Source organism: Littorina saxatilis, linkage group LG12, assembly GCF_037325665.1.
Source record: "Littorina saxatilis isolate snail1 linkage group LG12, US_GU_Lsax_2.0, whole genome shotgun sequence".
Classification (NCBI taxonomy): Eukaryota; Metazoa; Mollusca; class Gastropoda; order Littorinimorpha; family Littorinidae; genus Littorina; species Littorina saxatilis.
The window spans coordinates 56,313,732-56,333,487 of record NC_090256.1 but is presented as its reverse complement, the minus strand read 5'-3'; the positions used below and the strand labels follow the sequence as shown (position 1 = coordinate 56,333,487).

Sequence of the window (19,756 nt, the reverse complement as noted above, 5' to 3'; positions counted from 1 at the left end):
GCAGTTCGCTAACCACTGATCTAAGCGGATATCTGACAAGAGAGGAACTACTAGGAATGTCTATTTTGTGAGATGCAAAACACGCTGTAGAGCGGCAGGCTCGTCTAACTAAAACTGTGCAACGCGACTGAAAGGCCCAATGGCTGTGGCTGTGATTTAGGTTAGTTCGACCTTCGCTTCCCCCGTTTTCCACGAGATGTTACGTTGTATTACAGCAGCTAGCCGAACAGCTTCAGTTATACGGCTAAAAGGGATTCGACATGATATGATGCTGAGTAGATTCCTTTAAAATTCAATTCACTGTTTTCGTGTTCTGCATACATCCCTCTGTCAAATCACATAAAGTTGTTAAAAATTGTCCCATGCTAGTTATGTTTTTAAAGCTCCTGAACAATAAGGACAACCCCAAAATAACGGCAGCGTGAAAGTGCTGTCATTTGCTCCAGATGTATAAAATATGTCTTATTTTGAAAGTTATTGCATGTTCCACTTAGCAATTACATAAAACAGCAAACACAGAAGATGAATATGTTTCATTGCATACATTTAGCATACAAATAGTTTCTTAGGTCGTTTGTAACAGAGATGTGTCTCTTGTCAATTCCTCTTCCACAGAGTTTCCCTCATCCACCCGTTACTGTTGCAGAACACACGTGAAAATGCATAAGCTCACTTACTAAAACTTATCAAAAGCATTGCTCACACAAAAACTTCAACTGTAGTGTACTGAAACTACAGCTTGTCTTCATCGTCTGATGGTACCTCATCACCTTCATAAGCAACCTTGTTTTTACAGTGTTGGTATATCTGTCTTCTCTGCACTCCCTAAATCCAGACGTGCACAGAAGTTTATCTTTTCCAGCTATAAGCTGTTGACTGTTTGACACTCTGTCTAACAGTTCCATGGGATGACAATGAGTAAATCATCAATATCTGTGAACACAGGAACCTTGACTAATCTCACATCCCTAGTCCCTTGTATCCACGTGAAATGATTCTTCCTCCAAGTGCATAATATTCTTGCTCACGGAAGTACATTCTTATAGAATGGAATTTGGTTGCTGATGTAGGTGCAGATGCTTTAGGGTTGGAGTGTTTCTGGAAATATGTCATGTTCCAGAAGAAGTTCAAAATGTTTCCGTCTTTGCCCTAAGAGAGGTATACAAAATGTAATTTCGTGTCTTTTAAAAACATGTATTATTATCTTGCTTCAATCAGCTGCTGCCTCTGTTAGGATTGGAAGTTCACATATTTTAAAACATTATGGACTGCAGATTGTATCAAATGCAGCCAGTTCCATACACTTTCTTTGATGCTTTGACAAACAGCAACCCAGAATATTAACAGAACGATTCAACAAAAAAATATCTTTCAATTCATGAGGAAGCATGTCCCAATCAATAGAAATACAACATCGCCTCTACGTGTGACCCATAAAATCGGCTTACCAAGTGTGTATGTATAATAGTCTGTTAGGCTTGATAATTTTGTTTTAACAGTCGATGCTGAGATCTGTGGCGACCATTTAAGCTACTCGTAGCGGTAAAAATTGACGGGAGGAATAAGTTTGGCAATGGCATTGTGGTTTACTCATTCTTTCTTTCTTTATTTGGTGTTTAACGTCGTTTTCAACCACGAAGGTTATATCGCGACGAGGGAAAGGGGGGAGATGGGATAGGGGAAAGGGGGGAGATGGGATAGAGCCACTTGTTAAGTGTTTCTTGTTCACAAAAGCACTAATCAAAAAATTGCTCCAGGGGCTTGTAACGTAGTACAATATATGACCTTACTGGGAGAATGCAAGTTTCCAGTACAAAGGACTAAACATTTCTTACATACTGCTTGACTAAAATCTTTACAAACATTGACTATATTCTATCAAGAACCACTTAACAAGGGTAATAAGTGAAGAATTTTATGGGTGAGAAAAGGAAAGTAAAAGGACTTTGGGGAGGCAGAAATAGAGAAGAAACAAGAAAAAGATCCTAATTAGGTTCACGGCATCGAGAGTGATGCGACCTTCTCTCAGAAGTTAGTAGAGAAGGCTCCCCCATCCACCACCCGGGGGACGCGCCTCTACGCCAATTAGGGGGCGCGAGGTGTGGTTTACTCAGCAAGCTTGGGTCTCTGAAATGGTTAAAACACATGGGTCTGGTTACGGGCAAGTGTTTGTTTGTTTGTTTGTTTGTTTGTTTGCTTAACGCCCAGTCGACCACGAAGGGCCATATCAGGGCGGTGCTGCTGGCGGTGCAGAAGTCGCAGCACAGGCTTCATGTCTCACCCAGTCACATTATTCTGACACCAGACCAACCAGTCCTAGCACTAACCCCATAATGCCAGACGCCAGGCGGAGCAGCCACTAGATTGCCAATGTTAAAGTCTGAGGTATGACCCGGCCGGGGTTCGAACCCACGACCTCCCGATCACCGGGCAGACGCCTTACCACTAGGCCAACCGTGCCGGTTTCGGGCAAGTGTGCCGTTGTCACTGCTAGACTAAGAGCAAAAACAAGTCGCGTAAGGCGAAAATACAACATTTAGTCAAGTAGCTGTCGAACTCACAGAATTAAACTGAACGCAATGCAACGCAGCAAGACCGTATACTCGTAGCGTTAATTATGGATTGTTGTTATCATCATTTACATAAAAACGTATCTGTTAATCCAAACAATGATATACTTACTGTGATGTTCTTAACTACACTTTAACATGGAATGTATGTATGTATGTATGTATGTATGTATGTATGTATGTATGTATGTATGTATGTATGTATGTATGTATGTATGTAGGTATGTATGTAGGTATGTATGCATGTGTGTTGGTGTGTCGGTGTGTCATGTGTGCAAGTAAAAAGGGTATTGTAGTTGTACATATATTACTTTAGATATTTTTTTTGTTATCATGGGTTTTATGAATTTTCTTCTCTTATTCTTTTATAATTATTAATTAATGACCTATATGTGCTGATGACCAATTTAATTTCCTTTGTTGGATCAATAAAATGTTATGAGTTATAGGCAGTGAAATTGAAAAGAAGAGCGGGGTAGTAGTTGCGCTGGGAAGGATAGCACGCTTTTCTGTACCTCTCTTCGTTTTAACTTTCTGAGCGTGTTTTTAATCCAAACATATCATATCTATATGTTTTTGGAATCAGGAACCGACAAGCAATCAGATGAAAGTGTTTTTAAATTGATTTGGAAAATTTAATTTTGATAATAATTTTTATATATTTAATTTTCAGAGCTTGTTTTTAATCCGAATATAACATATTTATATGTTTTTGGAATCAGCAAATGATGGAGAATAAGATAAACGTAAATTTGGATCGTTTTATAAAAAAATTTTTTTTTTTACAATTTTCAGATTTTTAATGACCAAAGTCATTAATTAATTTTTAAGCCACCACGCTGAAATGCAACATCGAAGTCCGGGCTTTGTCGAACATTACCCGACCAAAATTTCAACCAGTTTGGTTGAAAAATGAGGGCGTGACAGTGCCGCCTCAACTTTCACGAAAAGCCGGATATGACGTCATCAAAGACATTTATCAAAAAAATGAAAAAAACGTCTGAGGATATCATACCCAGGAACTCTCATGTCAAATTTCATAAAGATCGGTCCAGTAGTTTAGTCTGAATCGCTCTACACACACACACACACACACACACACACACACACACACACACACATACACCACGACCCTCGTCTCGATTCCCCCCTCTACGTTAAAACATTTAGTCAAAACTTGACTAAATGTAACAACCAGTATTGAAAGTCGACACATAAAACAGTTGGTGCATCGATATCTTGGTTTTCGGGTGGTCAGCAATTAAAAAAAAAAAGAAAATCCTGTTAACTTTGTCCAAAAGAACCTTTTTGGTTAAGAAAGAGTGCACCACTGGGATATTCACATTTTCACATTCAAAGATGTTTCCTCTCTCGAAAGAACAGGAAAACACATGATCTCCCCGTAAACGGCTTCATTTGGATGGAGGAAACGACCTACCCTCTCAATCAGAGAGTACACACGGAGATTCACGAATGCTTACGGACAAAAGACTGTTTCGGGTCACAGTTTAGCCTACCTGAATCGTTCCATTTTTTTTAGATTCTCTGTAAGTTGTAAGCAACTGGGGAACTTCAAAAACACGACCCTTTGTCACTTTGTGCAAAGAATGTTTATCCACAGAAAGAGAGACACAACACGTCACTACACATAAATTACGTCACTACAAATATGCCATATATATATATCAATAAACATATCAATAAACATATTCTTCTGCAATTTGGGAACAATACGTAAATTGATACATGATAAGCAATCAGGTTTCAGGCAAAAACACTCATATCAAACAGCGTTGATCAGTTTAGTTGACCAATGGCTAACCAACATAAAAAAAACAGTTCTGTGCGGCTCTATTTGTTGACTTTGCTAAAGCTTTTGACCTAATTGAGGTTTTTTTGACTGGCAACTGATTCTGTTAACATTTTTAAATCTTTCCCGTCAGACAGACAGACAGCAAAGTACTTATCTGAATCAATCATACCCTTGAAAACAAACAGTAAGGTTTGGAGTACCACAAGGTTATGTTCTTTGTCCTTTACTATTTTATATTAATTTTATATTAACGGCCTACCATTATTTGCTGAATGTATGTGTAAACTATTTGCAGATGATACTACAATACATTCTAGTCACACAGATCTAAGTGAACTAGCAAGAGTCCTCCAAGAAAACATTGATCGATTGCTGGAATAGTCATAACTAAACCATATTTTACTGAACCCAAATAAAACTAGATGCATGCTTCTAACCACAGGACAAAAACTACAAAATCTATCATTTAGATTTCCAAAACTGCAAATACAAAATCAAGATGTAACCAAAGTTGATAGCCATAAAGTGTTGGGAATAACCATTGATAATAACCTGTCTTTGGTCAAAACATGTAGATACACTTTGTAAAAAGACTTCTAAAAAAATATATCAGTGAACAAAAATTAAACACTTTCTATACCTACGCACACATATTCAATCAACTATTGACTATGCTTCCACGGCCACAGTATGGGACTCTGCAAGTGCAAACACTTTGAAACTTGGGCTGTTTACATAGACGAACAGTTAAATTAATTGTTTTAAAAAAACGCATCTCTCTCTATGTCTGATTATAAAAGATTGCACATTCTTCCTATCAAATTAAGATTTGCCTATAACAAAGGTGTGATGATGCATAGAATTATGTGAGGAAATGCACCTACACTCATTGCCTCAAATTTCAAACTGAATAATTCAAGAAAAATAAACAAATCAATTACCCCAACACCAAAAATTGACCTGTACAAGTCAAGTCTTTCATATTCTGGCGTCCTTATGTGGAACTCTATTCCTGATATAATTAAAATGCAAGTCAGTGAAACATCTTTCAAGGAACATTACTTTGTTTCTCTTGCAAAACTTGTAAGCACTACTTCTATTGTGCAGCTGATAAAATATCAATACTCTATGATTGTGTAAAAACATGATCATACATAATGCACTGAGAACATTTTTTAAACAAACAAATAATATAATATTCCATCATTGTTTGATATTCATAATGCATCTTGAAATGTCTTTTTGATTGTTGGACATGGTAATTATGTAAATTATAATTGTACTGTAGTTAACTTAACTTCTATTTCTTCTTGTTATTGAGTTTACCCTCAATGGGCGAGGGCTGGATGATAAAAAGCATTGCTTAAATTATTCTGTCACCCTAAAAAAATAAGTTTTGATTCAATTCAATTCAATCCAATTCATATTCACCCTATTGTCTGGTAAACCGCCACAGGCACCTGAGACTAGGGGAAAGAAACTGAACGAAGCACTGATTTTGTTACTCTTTTTCGGGACTTTTTAAGAAATCTATAACAAGAAAAAGTTTTAAAAAATGTGACGCTTTAGACGAGAAATCTCTTTGCAATAATTTGTATGAGGTTTTTACTCAAGTTTTATACATAAAATGCATATTGAGGCGACAACAAGAATTTTGAAAATTCTTCCCTAATGGGCTCAAATTTTATTGTCGAACAAATATCATAAAAAATCACAATTTCCTTCTTATTGCAAAAACTGCTCATTTTTGTAATCGCACCATTGAAATTACCGCAGAATGTGAAATTTCTTTTTTATTTTGAAAAAATAAAAATGACTGCCCCATACTACTGAAGGCTGTGTGCGGTATGCCAAAATGGACCCACATACCATCTTTTACAATGTTCTTACGTAATCAAACACAATGTCTTGACGTAAAGTACCCAAAATAGAAGGAATTCTCCCTCACACCAAGACTAACAGATTTCCATGTAGGTTTTTGACGTAATTAGTTTACCTGCGGGACCTGGGCTCATATTCTTGAAAAGTCTGTAAAATTGTGTCCGACAAAGTCAAACTGTCGTTTAGCTACCGCCCGGTATTTATTTATACCGCCCGATAATGATTTATTTTCCCCTGGTATTCATGTGAGTCTGGGAGAAGGTCGGCAGCTACCAGTGTTAATTGGTTATTTTTAGAATAGGAGATTCCCCATGCTTGCTCTTCTCTGCGCATGCGTTACCGGCGTTTCCGCCGGCGTGACAGTTTCAAAGTCGATAGCAACAACCAAACAAACTAAATGAAATAAAAACACGGAGGGAATTTTTTTTTTTTTTTTCATTTTATTTATTTAACTCAGTTGCATGCAGGTTGCTGCTAACGTTATTTTTTTGGCCTTCTCTTTCACTTTTTTTTTCATGCGGGGAGCATCCTTCTTCATTGGTCTTTTTCTGTTCTCAATCAAATGTTTACATTTTTAAATTAACAAACTTTATTAATAAACTTATATCATGTTAACCAAAGATTTAAAAAACTAATTCCTGCCTAAAATTAATGTTAAAAATCAATTTTGATATTCCTTACAACGTACTCACTTGCACATGAAGATAATAAACAAATGACAAAGAGAAAAAAAAAACCCCAGACAGATGTGATTTGAACTCGACTCAATCGCGTATCAGGCAAACGCAATATCAGGTTACAAATTCTCGACACTGTAATGCATTAAAGAAGACGCTAGCAGGCTTTCGCCACAAAGCCGGTGTAACACGAAATTTTCACTCCACGAAAAATGGACTCCGGAGTAAACATTTCGTGAAATTTTTAATCCCAGTAAAAATCTTGTACGAAAAAAAACCTCCACAAGGAACGAAAACAATACTCCCTCCACGAAATGTTTACTCCCCAAATTTTTACTCCCAGTAAAAATCTCGTACGAGATTTTTACTCCCTGGTTTATATTTCGCGGTGAACGTTCGTACTCATAGGATCACAAGCCAAGCGTCATTTTACTATCGTGACATACCACTAGCGCGATATCCCAATTTGGTGCAATCCCGTTTTGCCGCCGTCCCATTTTGGCTCCATTCCATTTTTGCGACATTTCACAAGCAAAGCGTAATTTTACTGCCGTGTTATAACAATAGCGCGACATCCCATTTTGCCACCATCCCATTTTGCCACCATCCCATTTGCTTCATTCTACTTGCCAAGCCTCACTTTACTATATTGCGTCATTCAACTGGAGAGACATTCCGTTTACGCGAAATCCCATTTTGCCGCAATCCAAAATGTCGCAAAATAGGGATGGCGGCGAAATGGGATGGCGGCAAAACGGCATGGCGCCAAAATGGAATGTGGCGCTACTGGTATGACACGGTAGTAAAATGACGCTTGGCTTGTGAAATAGTGCGAAAATGGGATAGGGACGAAAAAGGATTGCGGCGAAACGGGATTGCGCTAAAATGGGATGTGGAGCTAGTGGTATACGAAACGGAAGTAAAATGACGCTTGGCTTGTGATATGTCTCGAAAATGGGATGGGGGCGAATTGGAATGGCGGCGAAACAGAATAACGCTGAAATGGGATGTCCCGCTATCGATATGACACGTCAATAAAATGACGCTTGGCTTTGTGTAATGGGATGAAAATGGGATTGGCGGCGATTTGCATTTCAGCTCGGAAGCTTAATAACTAGTTAATGAGTTTGGTCTTTAAACATCTCAAAATGTTAATTAAAATTAAAATTGTAGTAATCGATCCAAGAATGAATTCATTTTATTCTTTACTAGCAGTTAAGCCCGGCTTCGCCCGGGAGTAAGCGGAGCCCTGTAGCAATTTAAGACGCTCGCTATCCCATTATCATTAGCTTTACCTCCTTTGTTTGGATACAAAAAAAGAGTTATCTCCCTTACCTTCTAGAAATTTCCGGAACTCTCCAGTTAATTTTTCTTTCTTCATTTCTTCCCCTCATAGGAGCAATAGCGAGTCTCTAATATCACTGGCATGATGTGCTTGCTACAGGTGAACAGTAGGCACTGAACTGGTCTTGCACCATATAGGCTGTATTCAATAAATGGGAGGTCCATAATCTGAGAAAGGAAACAATGAATCAAGAAACTAAAACCCAGGTGCACATCTGCGGCACCTAGGGAGTGTACGTGCACACTATCTTGTTCCTGCCTCTTGCCATCTCAGAGGTATGGCGACCACAGACAAAAAAGAGTTATCTCCCTTACCTTCTAGAAATTTCCGGAACTGTCCAGTTAATTTTTCATTCTTCATTTCTTCCCCTCGTAGGAGCAATAGCGAGTCTCTAATATCACTGGCATGATGTGCTTGCTACAGGTGAACAGTAGGCACTGAACTGGTCTTGCACCATATAGGCTGTATTCAACCCGGCTTCGCCCGGGTGTTTCTGACCTCTCCTCTCTCACAAACCTCTAGAATCTTATTCCAATGTGGATAAAAAAAAATTAAAGTGTGAGTTCATACATTTGGATTTATGGGCAAGGCAAGTTTCTATTTCGTTCAACGTGTTCTCCGTGATTGGTGTACCCCTTCTCACACCCACTTTAGTTGCGGTCTGATCAAACCACGCATACGTCATGAGTGAGGGCGTCATACTGTATTGAACAGGGGAGAGAAGTCTGTAAATTCACGTGATCTCTCCCTGAGGCGATCGTTTCGTAAACAGTGTCTGGAAAATTCGAGAGACAGACTGTATTATGTGCGATGATTGGAAAGGGGGGAGGGGTGTTGGGAGTGTGTGTGTGTGTGTGTGTGTGTGGGGGGGTGATAGCGGGTGGGGGGGCAGCCCTTGAGAATGACACGGTATACTGGTTTGATAATAGTTACCTCCCTTCCATGGGTGACAAAGCATGACTTACCTCTCTCGCACTATATAGCCTGTATTCATTAATGGGGAGGGTCATTATCCGAGGAAGGAAACAATGTCTCGAGAAACTAAAACCCAGGTGCATATCTGTGGGTTCAGGGCAGTGTGCATGCACACTTTATTGTTCCTACCTTTTGCCATCTCTGAGGTATGGCGACCACAGACACACAAACACACACACTTACATCCATTCTTATATAGCCCGGCTTCGCGAGTTACCTCCATTCCGTGAATAACAAAGAAAGAGTTACCTCCCTTTAATTCTAGAACCTTCCTAAAAATTCTAGCTCATTGTTAAATCAGTTACTACCACTAACATCATTTTACCGTTTATTGTTAATGATGATGTAGGGCTAGTGGGAGTGGTAGTTGTGGAGTCGGCGGTGGTGGTGGGAATGGGGGTGGTGGTGGTGGGGGGGGTCGGATCTGGGGATTGAAAGGGGGGGGGGGGGGCAAGTTTACTTTTTTTTAGAAGAGCCAAGCCACAACTAAAAGTTTCTCTCTTCGGGGGGGGGGGGGGGGGGGGGGGGGGGAGGCGGAGGAGGATTGGAGGGCTGGCAGCGCAGCGGCGTCGGCAGCGGCGGTGGTGGTCAGGTGCACATCTTCACAGTCACATGAGTGCACATGCACGACATCGTCTTCCTGCCCCCTCCCTTCTCGGAGCTTTGGCGATCACAGACAGACAGACAGACACACACACACACACACAGACAGACAGACACTCTCTTTTATTTATATGTAGCAGTTAAGCCCGGCTTCGCCCGGGAGTAAGCGGAGCCCTGTAGCAATTTAAGACGCTCGCTATCCCATTATCATTAGCTTTACCTCCTTTGTTTGGATACAAAAAAAGAGTTATCTCCCTTACCTTCTAGAAATTTCCGGAACTCTCCAGTTAATTTTTCTTTCTTCATTTCTTCCCCTCATAGGAGCAATAGCGAGTCTCTAATATCACTGGCATGATGTGCTTGCTACAGGTGAACAGTAGGCACTGAACTGGTCTTGCACCATATAGGCTGTATTCAATAAATGGGAGGTCCATAATCTGAGAAAGGAAACAATGAATCAAGAAACTAAAACCCAGGTGCACATCTGCGGCACCTAGGGAGTGTACGTGCACACTATCTTGTTCCTGCCTCTTGCCATCTCAGAGGTATGGCGACCACAGACAAAAAAGAGTTATCTCCCTTACCTTCTAGAAATTTCCGGAACTGTCCAGTTAATTTTTCATTCTTCATTTCTTCCCCTCATAGGAGCAATAGCGAGTCTCTAATATCACTGGCATGATGTGCTTGCTACAGGTGAACAGTAGGCACTGAACTGGTCTTGCACCATATAGGCTGTATTCAATAAATGGGAGGTCCATAATCTGAGAAAGGAAACAATGAATCAAGAAACTAAAACCCAGGTGCACATCTGCGGCACCTAGTGCTGCAATTCCATGAAACATGTTTGCAAAATAACGGCGAATTTTAAAGGCAATTTTGACGTTTTTACAACACATGAATAGTAATTCCACCGTATCATAAAATCGTTTTCTGAACTGTTGGAGAAGCCCAGCGGTTAGGGTATCGGTCCCAAAATCTCGAGTTCCCGGGTTCGAATCTCTGCCGAGGCGATTATTTTTTCCCCTCGATCCCTCTTGAAAATAAAGTAGGCCATGCTCAGCCCTGAGAGAGCAAACAGGAAGTTACCAGCGAAAAATTCAAGCGTTGAATGAAGTTGTAAAGGACATGCGGGCAGTATAGCCTTCGCTGTACAAATAGACGTTTTCCGGATATAACTGTCAGGATTCTCGGCGGTCTGGAGGAATAGGAGCCCCTGTACTGCAGACAGGTTTTTCACAACATCCGGAGCGTGTTCCATGCTTCCGATCGGCTCTATCCTGCGATCGGGACGAGCAACCGACTCTGATGTGTATGCTATGAAGCGTGCGCTAGACATGACAGCATTTTCTTTCGAAAATATAATCATCGGAGCCGCGAATCGCCACGGATGGCTTGCTGATCACTGGAACTGTTTGCTTAATACGTGTGTTTTGCTAAACGCACGTGACTTCGATTAAAACACGTTGTGATACGTGCCAGCGATCCTTTCCACAACAAATTCTGAACTCAGATGAACTTGTCAACGCTGATTTTCGAAAGAAAAGGGTATCATATTGTGCGTGCGCTGCATGGCATACACATCGGAGTTGGTTGTTCGTCCCGATCGCGGGATACAGCCCGTCGGAGGGGTGGAGCGTGCTCCGGATGTTGTGAAAAACTTGTCTACGGTACAGGGGCTCCCACTCCTCCAGACCGCTGACAATCCTGATAGAGTTATTTGCGAAATTCGTTTATTCTGTACAGGATTCTCAGCCCTATCTTATCAAGCACCCAGCCCCGGATAGTCATAGAGAGACCACAGCTTTAAGTAGTAGTCTAAATCTTGAACCCAGCCTTAACAAAGAGGTCTGGCTGGTAAATGTAGATACCAATGGTGTTGTTGGCGTTATCCGTGACGGGCAGCGACCTGACGAAGTTGATGCACGTGGTGTCCGTGAAATGAGTGTCTCCGGGCGGGATGGTGATGGGCATACACGCTTCACTGCAAATAGTTGAAATGAAAGGTAAGGAGTGGAACGAAAGGAAATGAATATAAAATAAAACACTTTCCAAAAGTAAGTTCCAGTGAGTAGTCTGATCATTGTTTGACATATCTATTCACACGGCTTCTAACCATTACTGATTTTCAAATACAGAACGGCGCTCACACGCACACGCACACGCACACACACACGTACACACACACACACACACACACACACACACACACACACACACACACACACACACATCAAGCACAGACGCTTCCATACATATTAGCAAGCACACACACTTACTGTTCTTGTTTCTTTTCTCCACAGCAAATAATGGCGCCTTTTTCACCTGTAACCCAAAATTCCCATAAATATTAATTTGTCATTGACATTGCAGCAAATGTTGTACCTAAACTCATCAACAACCTTGACAGTCTAGCATGGCGACGGGGACGCAGAAGAAGAAGAAGAAGAAGAAGAAGAAGAAGAAGAAGAAGGCCCTCAGCCAAAACATTGTATTACCATTCCTAGTGTTTCTCGGAACTCAAATTACCACAAATAAAAGCAAGAGTTTAAAGATGGCGCACCCAGCCAATTGCGTTTGGAAGTCAGAGGGTTTGTTTTTGGATCAGGCATCTCTGCCTAGTTCATTTCAGTATAGTATGTGTTTTTTCTTAGTTAGATAGACAAGATACATCTTTAACTAGCCTACAGAGTGAACATTTTCAGCTTATAAGAGGCAGTGGTTCACGTACTTGATCAGCTTAATCCATCCTTATTGATCACGGCATTGTCCTGCTCTTGGAAAATAATCCACCATTAGAAAGCTCTGAACACTGTGTGCAGCACATGTCGTAATGTCTTCAAGGAAACTTCAAAAGCCAACGCTAAAAATAAAATCGCGAAGGTTCTGCTGCATCAGTAGAGTAGCACCAATAGCAACCATAGCATCACGGCATTTTGAAAATAACCAAGCGATGTCGTGTCTGAAGTCTATCGCAATGTTATTAGAAATATTCCAAAAACCGGATTAAATTATTCCCACTACCTTTTCACTTTAAGCATTTGTAACAATACATGTATATACGTGTGTGCCCCCGTCTCCGTCTAAAAACGAATGTGCAGCAAAATAAAATAAAATAAAATAAAATAAACTAAGTTAATGAATGAAAACAAGAACATTAAATAAAACAATACTTAAAACGAACACACACACACACACACACACACACACACACACACACATACACACACACACACACACACACACACACACACACACACTCACACTCACAAAATCTAATATACATAAGAATGGATGTAAGTGTGTTTGTCTGTGGTCGCCATATTGCAGGGATGGCAAGAGGCAAGAATATAATATTGTGCATGCACACTGTCTAGGTGCCACATAAACTCGGAGGCAAAAGAAACGCAAATAAAGGATGCGTTAATTAAACCTTTATGGACTTGAAATAAAAACAAAAGCATGATACTACCATGTTCTGCACGAGTTTTTTTAGCGGTCTTATCTTGTCAGTACCGTGTTTGCCGTTATCTGGGTCACACGTAAGGTCTTGTTCACGAGGACCCCAAACCGTCATGGGGACCACTTTCGACACGTGCAAAATGTGGAAAAGCAGCTTTTCGAGTTCAGAGTATTCAAGCAAGCTGTACCGTACTCACAAAATTGTTATAACATTCATTTCTGCAACACAGGCGCGATGCCGAGATTATCACCAGAGCAGCGCCAACAGGCGATCGGGAGACTTGATGCCGGACAATCAGTTCAGCAAGTTTCTAGGGCATTTGGAGTAAATGTCAATCAATCAATCAATCAATATGAGGCTTATATCGCGCGTATTCCGTGGGTAGCCTACAGTTCTATGCAATTTATATCGCGCACATATTCAAGGCGCAGGGATTTATTTATGCCGTGTGAGATGGAAGTTTTTTTACACAATACATCACGCATTCACATCGGCCAGCAGATCGCAGCCATTTCGGCGTATATCCTACTTTTCACGGCCTATTATTCCAAGTCACACGGGTATTTTGGTGGACATTTTTATCTATGCCTATACAATTTTGCCAGGAAAGACCCTTTTGTCAATCGTGGGATCTTTAACGTGCACACCCCAATGTAGTGTGCACGAAGGGACCTCGATTTTTCGTCTCATCCGAAAGACTAGCACTTGAACCCACCACCAAGGTTAGGAAAGGGGGGAGAAAATTGCTAACGCCCTGACCCAGGGTCGAACTCGCAACCTCTCGCTTCCGAGCGCAAGTGTGTTACCACTCGGCCACGGTTTATCGCCTGCAGTAACGTTTTCATGCCACTAACAGTACCTGCGACCTACCAAGACGTGGCAGACCCCGGGTAACAACAGCCCGTCAAGATCGCCATCTTGTCCATCAACACCAGCGAGATCCATTCGGGGTGCATGGACAACCCGTCAGTAACTGTACGCCGACGGCTTGGTGGGCAGAACCTGGTAAATCGGCGTCCTGCTCGACGTCCTGTCTTGACAGCTTAGCATCGCCTGGATCGTCTGGCCTGGGCCCAGCAGCATGCCCACTGGCGCCATCGGGACTGGCGCAGGGTTCTTTTTTCGGACGAGAAGCGCTTTTGCCTGGACCCTGGTGATGGGCGTGTCCGGATCTGGCGAAGACATGGACAGCGGTTTGCTAACCGGCAATAACATCCTGCAGCATGATCGATGGGGAGGTGCCAGCGTCATGATATGGGGCGCCATTGGTGCCAATCAGCGAGTGGGGCCTGACGTCTTTCAGAACGTCGGCCAAGGCCGTGGGAATGGTGTCAATGCAGACCGCTACATCAATCAAGTCCTGCGTCCCTATGTGGTTCCATTTCTCCAGAGGCAACGGAACTGCATTTTCCAGCAAGACAATGCCCGTCCCCATACTGCACGTGCTACCCAGGTCTTCCTGCGTCACAACAACGTCAACCTCCTTCCTCACCCTGCTCGATCTCCGGATCTAAACCCAATCGAACACTTTTGGGACATAATGCAAAGGAGGATTAATGGCCTTGGCCGGAGACCCCGCACAGCAGCAGAACTGCGTGCTGCCGTGACCCAGGTGTGGGATTAGGTCCCTCAGCAGCAAATCAATGACCTCGTCCTCTCCATGTACCGGAGGTGCGCCGTTGTCATCAACGCCCAGGGAGGAGCAACACGCTATTGACTTTCAACAGTCTTCAAAAATTGTTCAGTGGAACATGGCACATCGTTTTCTCATCCGAATAAACTTTTTCGTATGGTTTTTGTATCGGTCAATTCGTTTCATTGTTATGGTTAACCCGAAAGAATTAATTCGACATTAAAATTCATGGGTAACCCATCTACACTGCAGCATTTGCGTTTCTTTTTCTTGTGAGTATACTTTTGCACCTGGGTTTTAGTTTTTCGATTCATTGTTTCCTTTCTCAGATAATGAACCTTCCCATTATTTAATACAGCCTATATAAAGCAAGGCCAGTAAGATAGTACACCGAAGGCGCCATTTTGGAAAGTTTTCTGACGATTTGGACCTTAAAAAGTTCAAGGGACATTCGCTGTACTGTAATTGAGAAACACCTGCAATGATTTGCTCAAAACTGATCCGAAAATATGGCAAATAATTACATTAATTTTAATCAGCGAGCGGTTTGCTTCGCCCTGTGCGAATGGACGTGAACAATATTGTAACAGACTGAAAGGCAACTCAAATTGTTGAGCGTGCACCAAGTATGTATGATATGCGGATGTTGCTCAAAAATTAAACTCTCTAATGCTCTGTGCATTGGTGTCGTCTTTTAGGTTGGCAATGGTAATAATTTTTTTCCTGACACTGTCGGTATTTTTCTGATGAAATGTTACCACACTTTACTGTAATTAGATGGTTAAGTATTAAAACAATGTCTACTTTGAAGTGAACAGTCTTGTAATGTTGTTAAACGGAACCCATGTTCTCAAGCAGAGTGACCTGTGCAAAAATACGTGTGATGTAGGTTCGACTATCAGCAGTTTCAAGTACGTTAAAAAGAACAAAAAGAGCTACATAAATCCTGCCTATATTTACATTCCATAACAAACTAATAATGTCACGCTTTTATTTTGGGGGAAGGGGAGGGGGTGTATGCCATGTACTTCTCAGTACAGACGTGTTTTAACTCTAGCAACCAAAACATTTTTTTATTAATCAGTTACTAGATGACAAACTCTACGCACAGCGTCGATCTGATTACAATATTTAACTGAAAGTTAAAAACGATTTTGTTCCGATCATGGAGCGATTATGTTTCATGTGCTGATGCTGTGTTGATTCAGGGGGGCAGATCGTCACAGTGTGATATAGTACAGGCAAAAAGAAGCGAATGGTAAACACTAGTGTTCACATTATCACTATTGTTTAAAATGTGCTACCTTTTGTTTGTAGAGTTATGCACTATATCAAACTGTGTTCAAAACTGGTTACTGAACGAAAGAGAGAGAGAGAGAGTTAGTTCTTAACATTGTCTATTACGGTCACCTTTGTTGGGACCCTTCATACTAACTCTAAGATTAAAAGCATAAGCACTGACTTGAACCACTTCCAAAATAGGTCCTCTGATTGTAATTGACCGGTTAGATACCCCATTCAATTACCCAACCCTCGTATATATGATTCTGGGCATGTCATCATGTTCAAAATTCGGTATCATTAAGTCTGTGTGATTAATGTCTCTAATTTTTTTCACACTTGTTTCTACACATTCTGAAATTATCACAGATAAAGTATTAGCAAAATATTAGCGAAGTCGGGTTTCGGGTCAATCGCTGTCAGATGTTTTTAAATGTCGCAAAGTTTTCAATTTGCAAAGAAGCAAGGGAGGTAATTCATTTCTCCTATAAATAGTTTGTTTTGGAGTTTTTCTTTCATAGTTATCTTTCATTTATGGTTCTTTGAATTAGAATTTAGAAAACTCATTCTTGGAACAATTTCCTAAGGGCGAAGCCGGGTCCTGTATGCTGGTAAATGAAGTCAATGCACCCTTTTCATTGTACATGTATCTCATCAAAATTGTTCATCAAGGTTATATGCCTGCTGCTCTGCACTTTTGCGTGTTCGCTGGGCATAAAGACTTGTCCATCGCCCATTCCTTCAAATGAAAAAAGGTAACAAATATACTTTGAATTCCAGCGCTCCCTCTGCGCCAGCCATATCCAGGCACAAAGGATTCATTGAAGAACAGACGGCTCATTTGGATACTTCTCAATTCCAAAGTTATTAGTTCGTGGAGCTTACAAAACAGAAGAGAAAAAGAAAAGAAAGGAAGCGCCAAAAGGGGAAAGAAGGAAGGATAGAACAAAGAAAGAAAGAAGAGAAGAGAAGAAAACAAGTCGCGTGAAGCGATATAAAAACATTTAGTCAAGATCAACACCACAAACTAATCATCGCCGACACTACATTCAGATAGTCTCGGCTAACCATACCGAAGACCGAGACGGGTCACGCTCGCCTCCGCGAAGCACGCGTGCGTAGTACTTACTGAACCTATTTTCTTTCATTCTGAGCACATTTTTAGAGAAAACATGACATATTTATATATTTTTGAATTCAGGAGAAGATGAGGAATACAATGAAATCATTTTTTAATCTACTTCTAAAAATTCGGTTTTAATGACAACTTTAATGAGCAAACTAATTAACTAATTTTTAAGCTTCCAAGCTGAAATGCAATCCCATAGTCCGGACTTCGTCGAAGATTGCTTGAACAAAATGTCAATCAATTTGGTTGAAAAATGAGGGTGTGACAGTGCCGCCTCAATTTTCACAAAAAGCCGGATATGACGTCACCAAAGACATTTATCAAAAAAATGAAAAAAATCTGGGGATATCATACTCAGGAATTCTATAAAGTTTCATGAAAATCGGTCCAGTAGTTTTCTCTGAATCGCTCTACACATACACACACACACCTGACCCTCATCTCGATTCCTGGTCAACGTTAAAACATTTAGTCAAAACTTGACTAAATGTAAAAACACCGGAACAAAGTAGGAAGCTGCACAGTTTTCATGCATAATCACTAATACTACGAACGTATTCAAACATTATTTGTTGGAATAACTCACTTTTCATTTTACTTCCTTGCTCCCCCCCCCCCCCCCCCCCCCCCTACTCTTCTCTCACTGACAGACAGACAGACACACAGACAGACACACACTCACACAACCGACTCACACACACACACACACACACGCACGCACGCACGCACGCACGCACACACACACACACACACATACACACGCACACACACACACATTAACACACATCAATATTGTTATCTTGTACTCTGTCTTTATGTTCATTTCATCCTACTTTTTCGCCTATCAGTGCAGTGGAACTTGCTCGCATTTGCCAGATTGCTGAATTGATATCCTACAATGCAATGGGTTTCGCCTGATACATGTTTATGGACGTACGCGTGAACTTTGACATAGGTCAACCAAATGTCTACACTGAACAACAAAAGTTGAGGATATTTTTTCCAGTGGTATAGCCCAATTGTTAAACATCAGTGTTTTGGTCAGAAAAATATGTGTAATAGAAGATCTGCATTTCTTCTGCTCAAAAATTGAATTCTTGGATTTGAGCAATATTTGGGTATGACTTTATGACGTCACATATGCCCTGGACCACGCCTCCTGGCAATACAGACAATTTGAAGGAGAACTACGGCGCTTATTTTGTTTATATGGTAGTTAGGTTTGAAAGTTAGGAGCTTCTTTGGTAAAAAAAAGAAAGAAGAGAGAAAAGCAGGGCCGTTCAAGCTTTGCCATCTAAAGTAACAGAAACTAATATGAGACTTTAGCTAGCTCGTTTATTTTAGCACTTGTGTAAACTGTTCAAAAATATAATACGACTCTTTCAGTACTCATTAAAGCCCTAGTATGTCTCAAATGGTTTACAGAACGATTTAAATCTTCTCATGAAAAAAGCAGTTCTAACCTTATTGAACGCACTTGCAATGGCATTTAATAGCATTAAATGACACAGTTCGTTTGAATGGCTATTTAGCTCGCGTAAACCACACACCCGTTTTCGTGGTTTATCCATCGTGAACCCGTGTAATCCACTTTCCTTTTTACATTTAGTCAAGCATATTTATAGAGGGGGAATCGAGACGAGGGTCGTGGTGTATACCCTTCAAAAAAGGTTAAGGACCACTGTTTCAAACGCATGCCATACAAAAATGACAAGGTTATATGATTCAATTTGTGTGTATTGTTTTATTGAAGAACTGAGGACTGTCTCCAGAAAATGCCACGTCAAAATATGCCAGCGAAAACAACGCAAGAGCTTGTTGCTTTAGACAACCCTCTGATTTCAAATTCACAACAGTAGTATTTCTTACAACGACTTTTTCATATTACATCATCCTTCGCGACCACAGATACGCACCGAATTATAAAGTTCCTCAGAATTAAAAAGAAATAGATAAATCCTTCAAATGGGACGTTACTAAAATGCTAGGTGCTCAAAAGCTGTTAAATCTTCCACACAAAATGTCATGATGTCGCCGATGTTAAGGCAGCAGTGTAATTATCACCTGTCATATACCCAGAAAGGTTTGCGGCTATGGTCATAATGAAGAGAACTAGAAATATAAATCAGAAAGGGAGTACCACATACTGTATTTTTTCTTATTTTGACCATGCTTCCCGTGTAAATGATTTTGCAAACATCTCAGATAAGACGGGGCTTTAACATGGGATATAAGCATCTTTCCACTTTCATCATTATATTAAAACTAGCGTTAACCAGCTCAAAAAGTTACAAGACACTTGTTTGAAGAAAAACGTAAACATCGTTTTTACCTCCCAAGTAATGTTTAACAAAAGGCACATGTAAGACAACCAAACCAGTGTCTGCTT

The 19,756-nt window shown here is 40.8% G+C and overlaps 1 protein-coding gene across 1 annotated transcript in view; it reads right to left on the bottom strand.

Moving 5' to 3' along the window:
- LOC138982336 (myeloperoxidase-like) overlaps window positions 1–19,756 on the bottom strand; it is a 248,792-nt gene that overhangs the window by 126,116 nt on the left and 102,920 nt on the right. The window contains exons 6-7 of the mRNA XM_070355589.1: window positions 12,141–12,186; window positions 11,733–11,845 (exon numbers count right to left, since the gene is read on the bottom strand). Coding sequence (XP_070211690.1) covers window positions 11,733–11,845; window positions 12,141–12,186 — 159 coding nt within the window. The remainder of the gene's footprint in view (window positions 1–11,732; window positions 11,846–12,140; window positions 12,187–19,756) is intronic.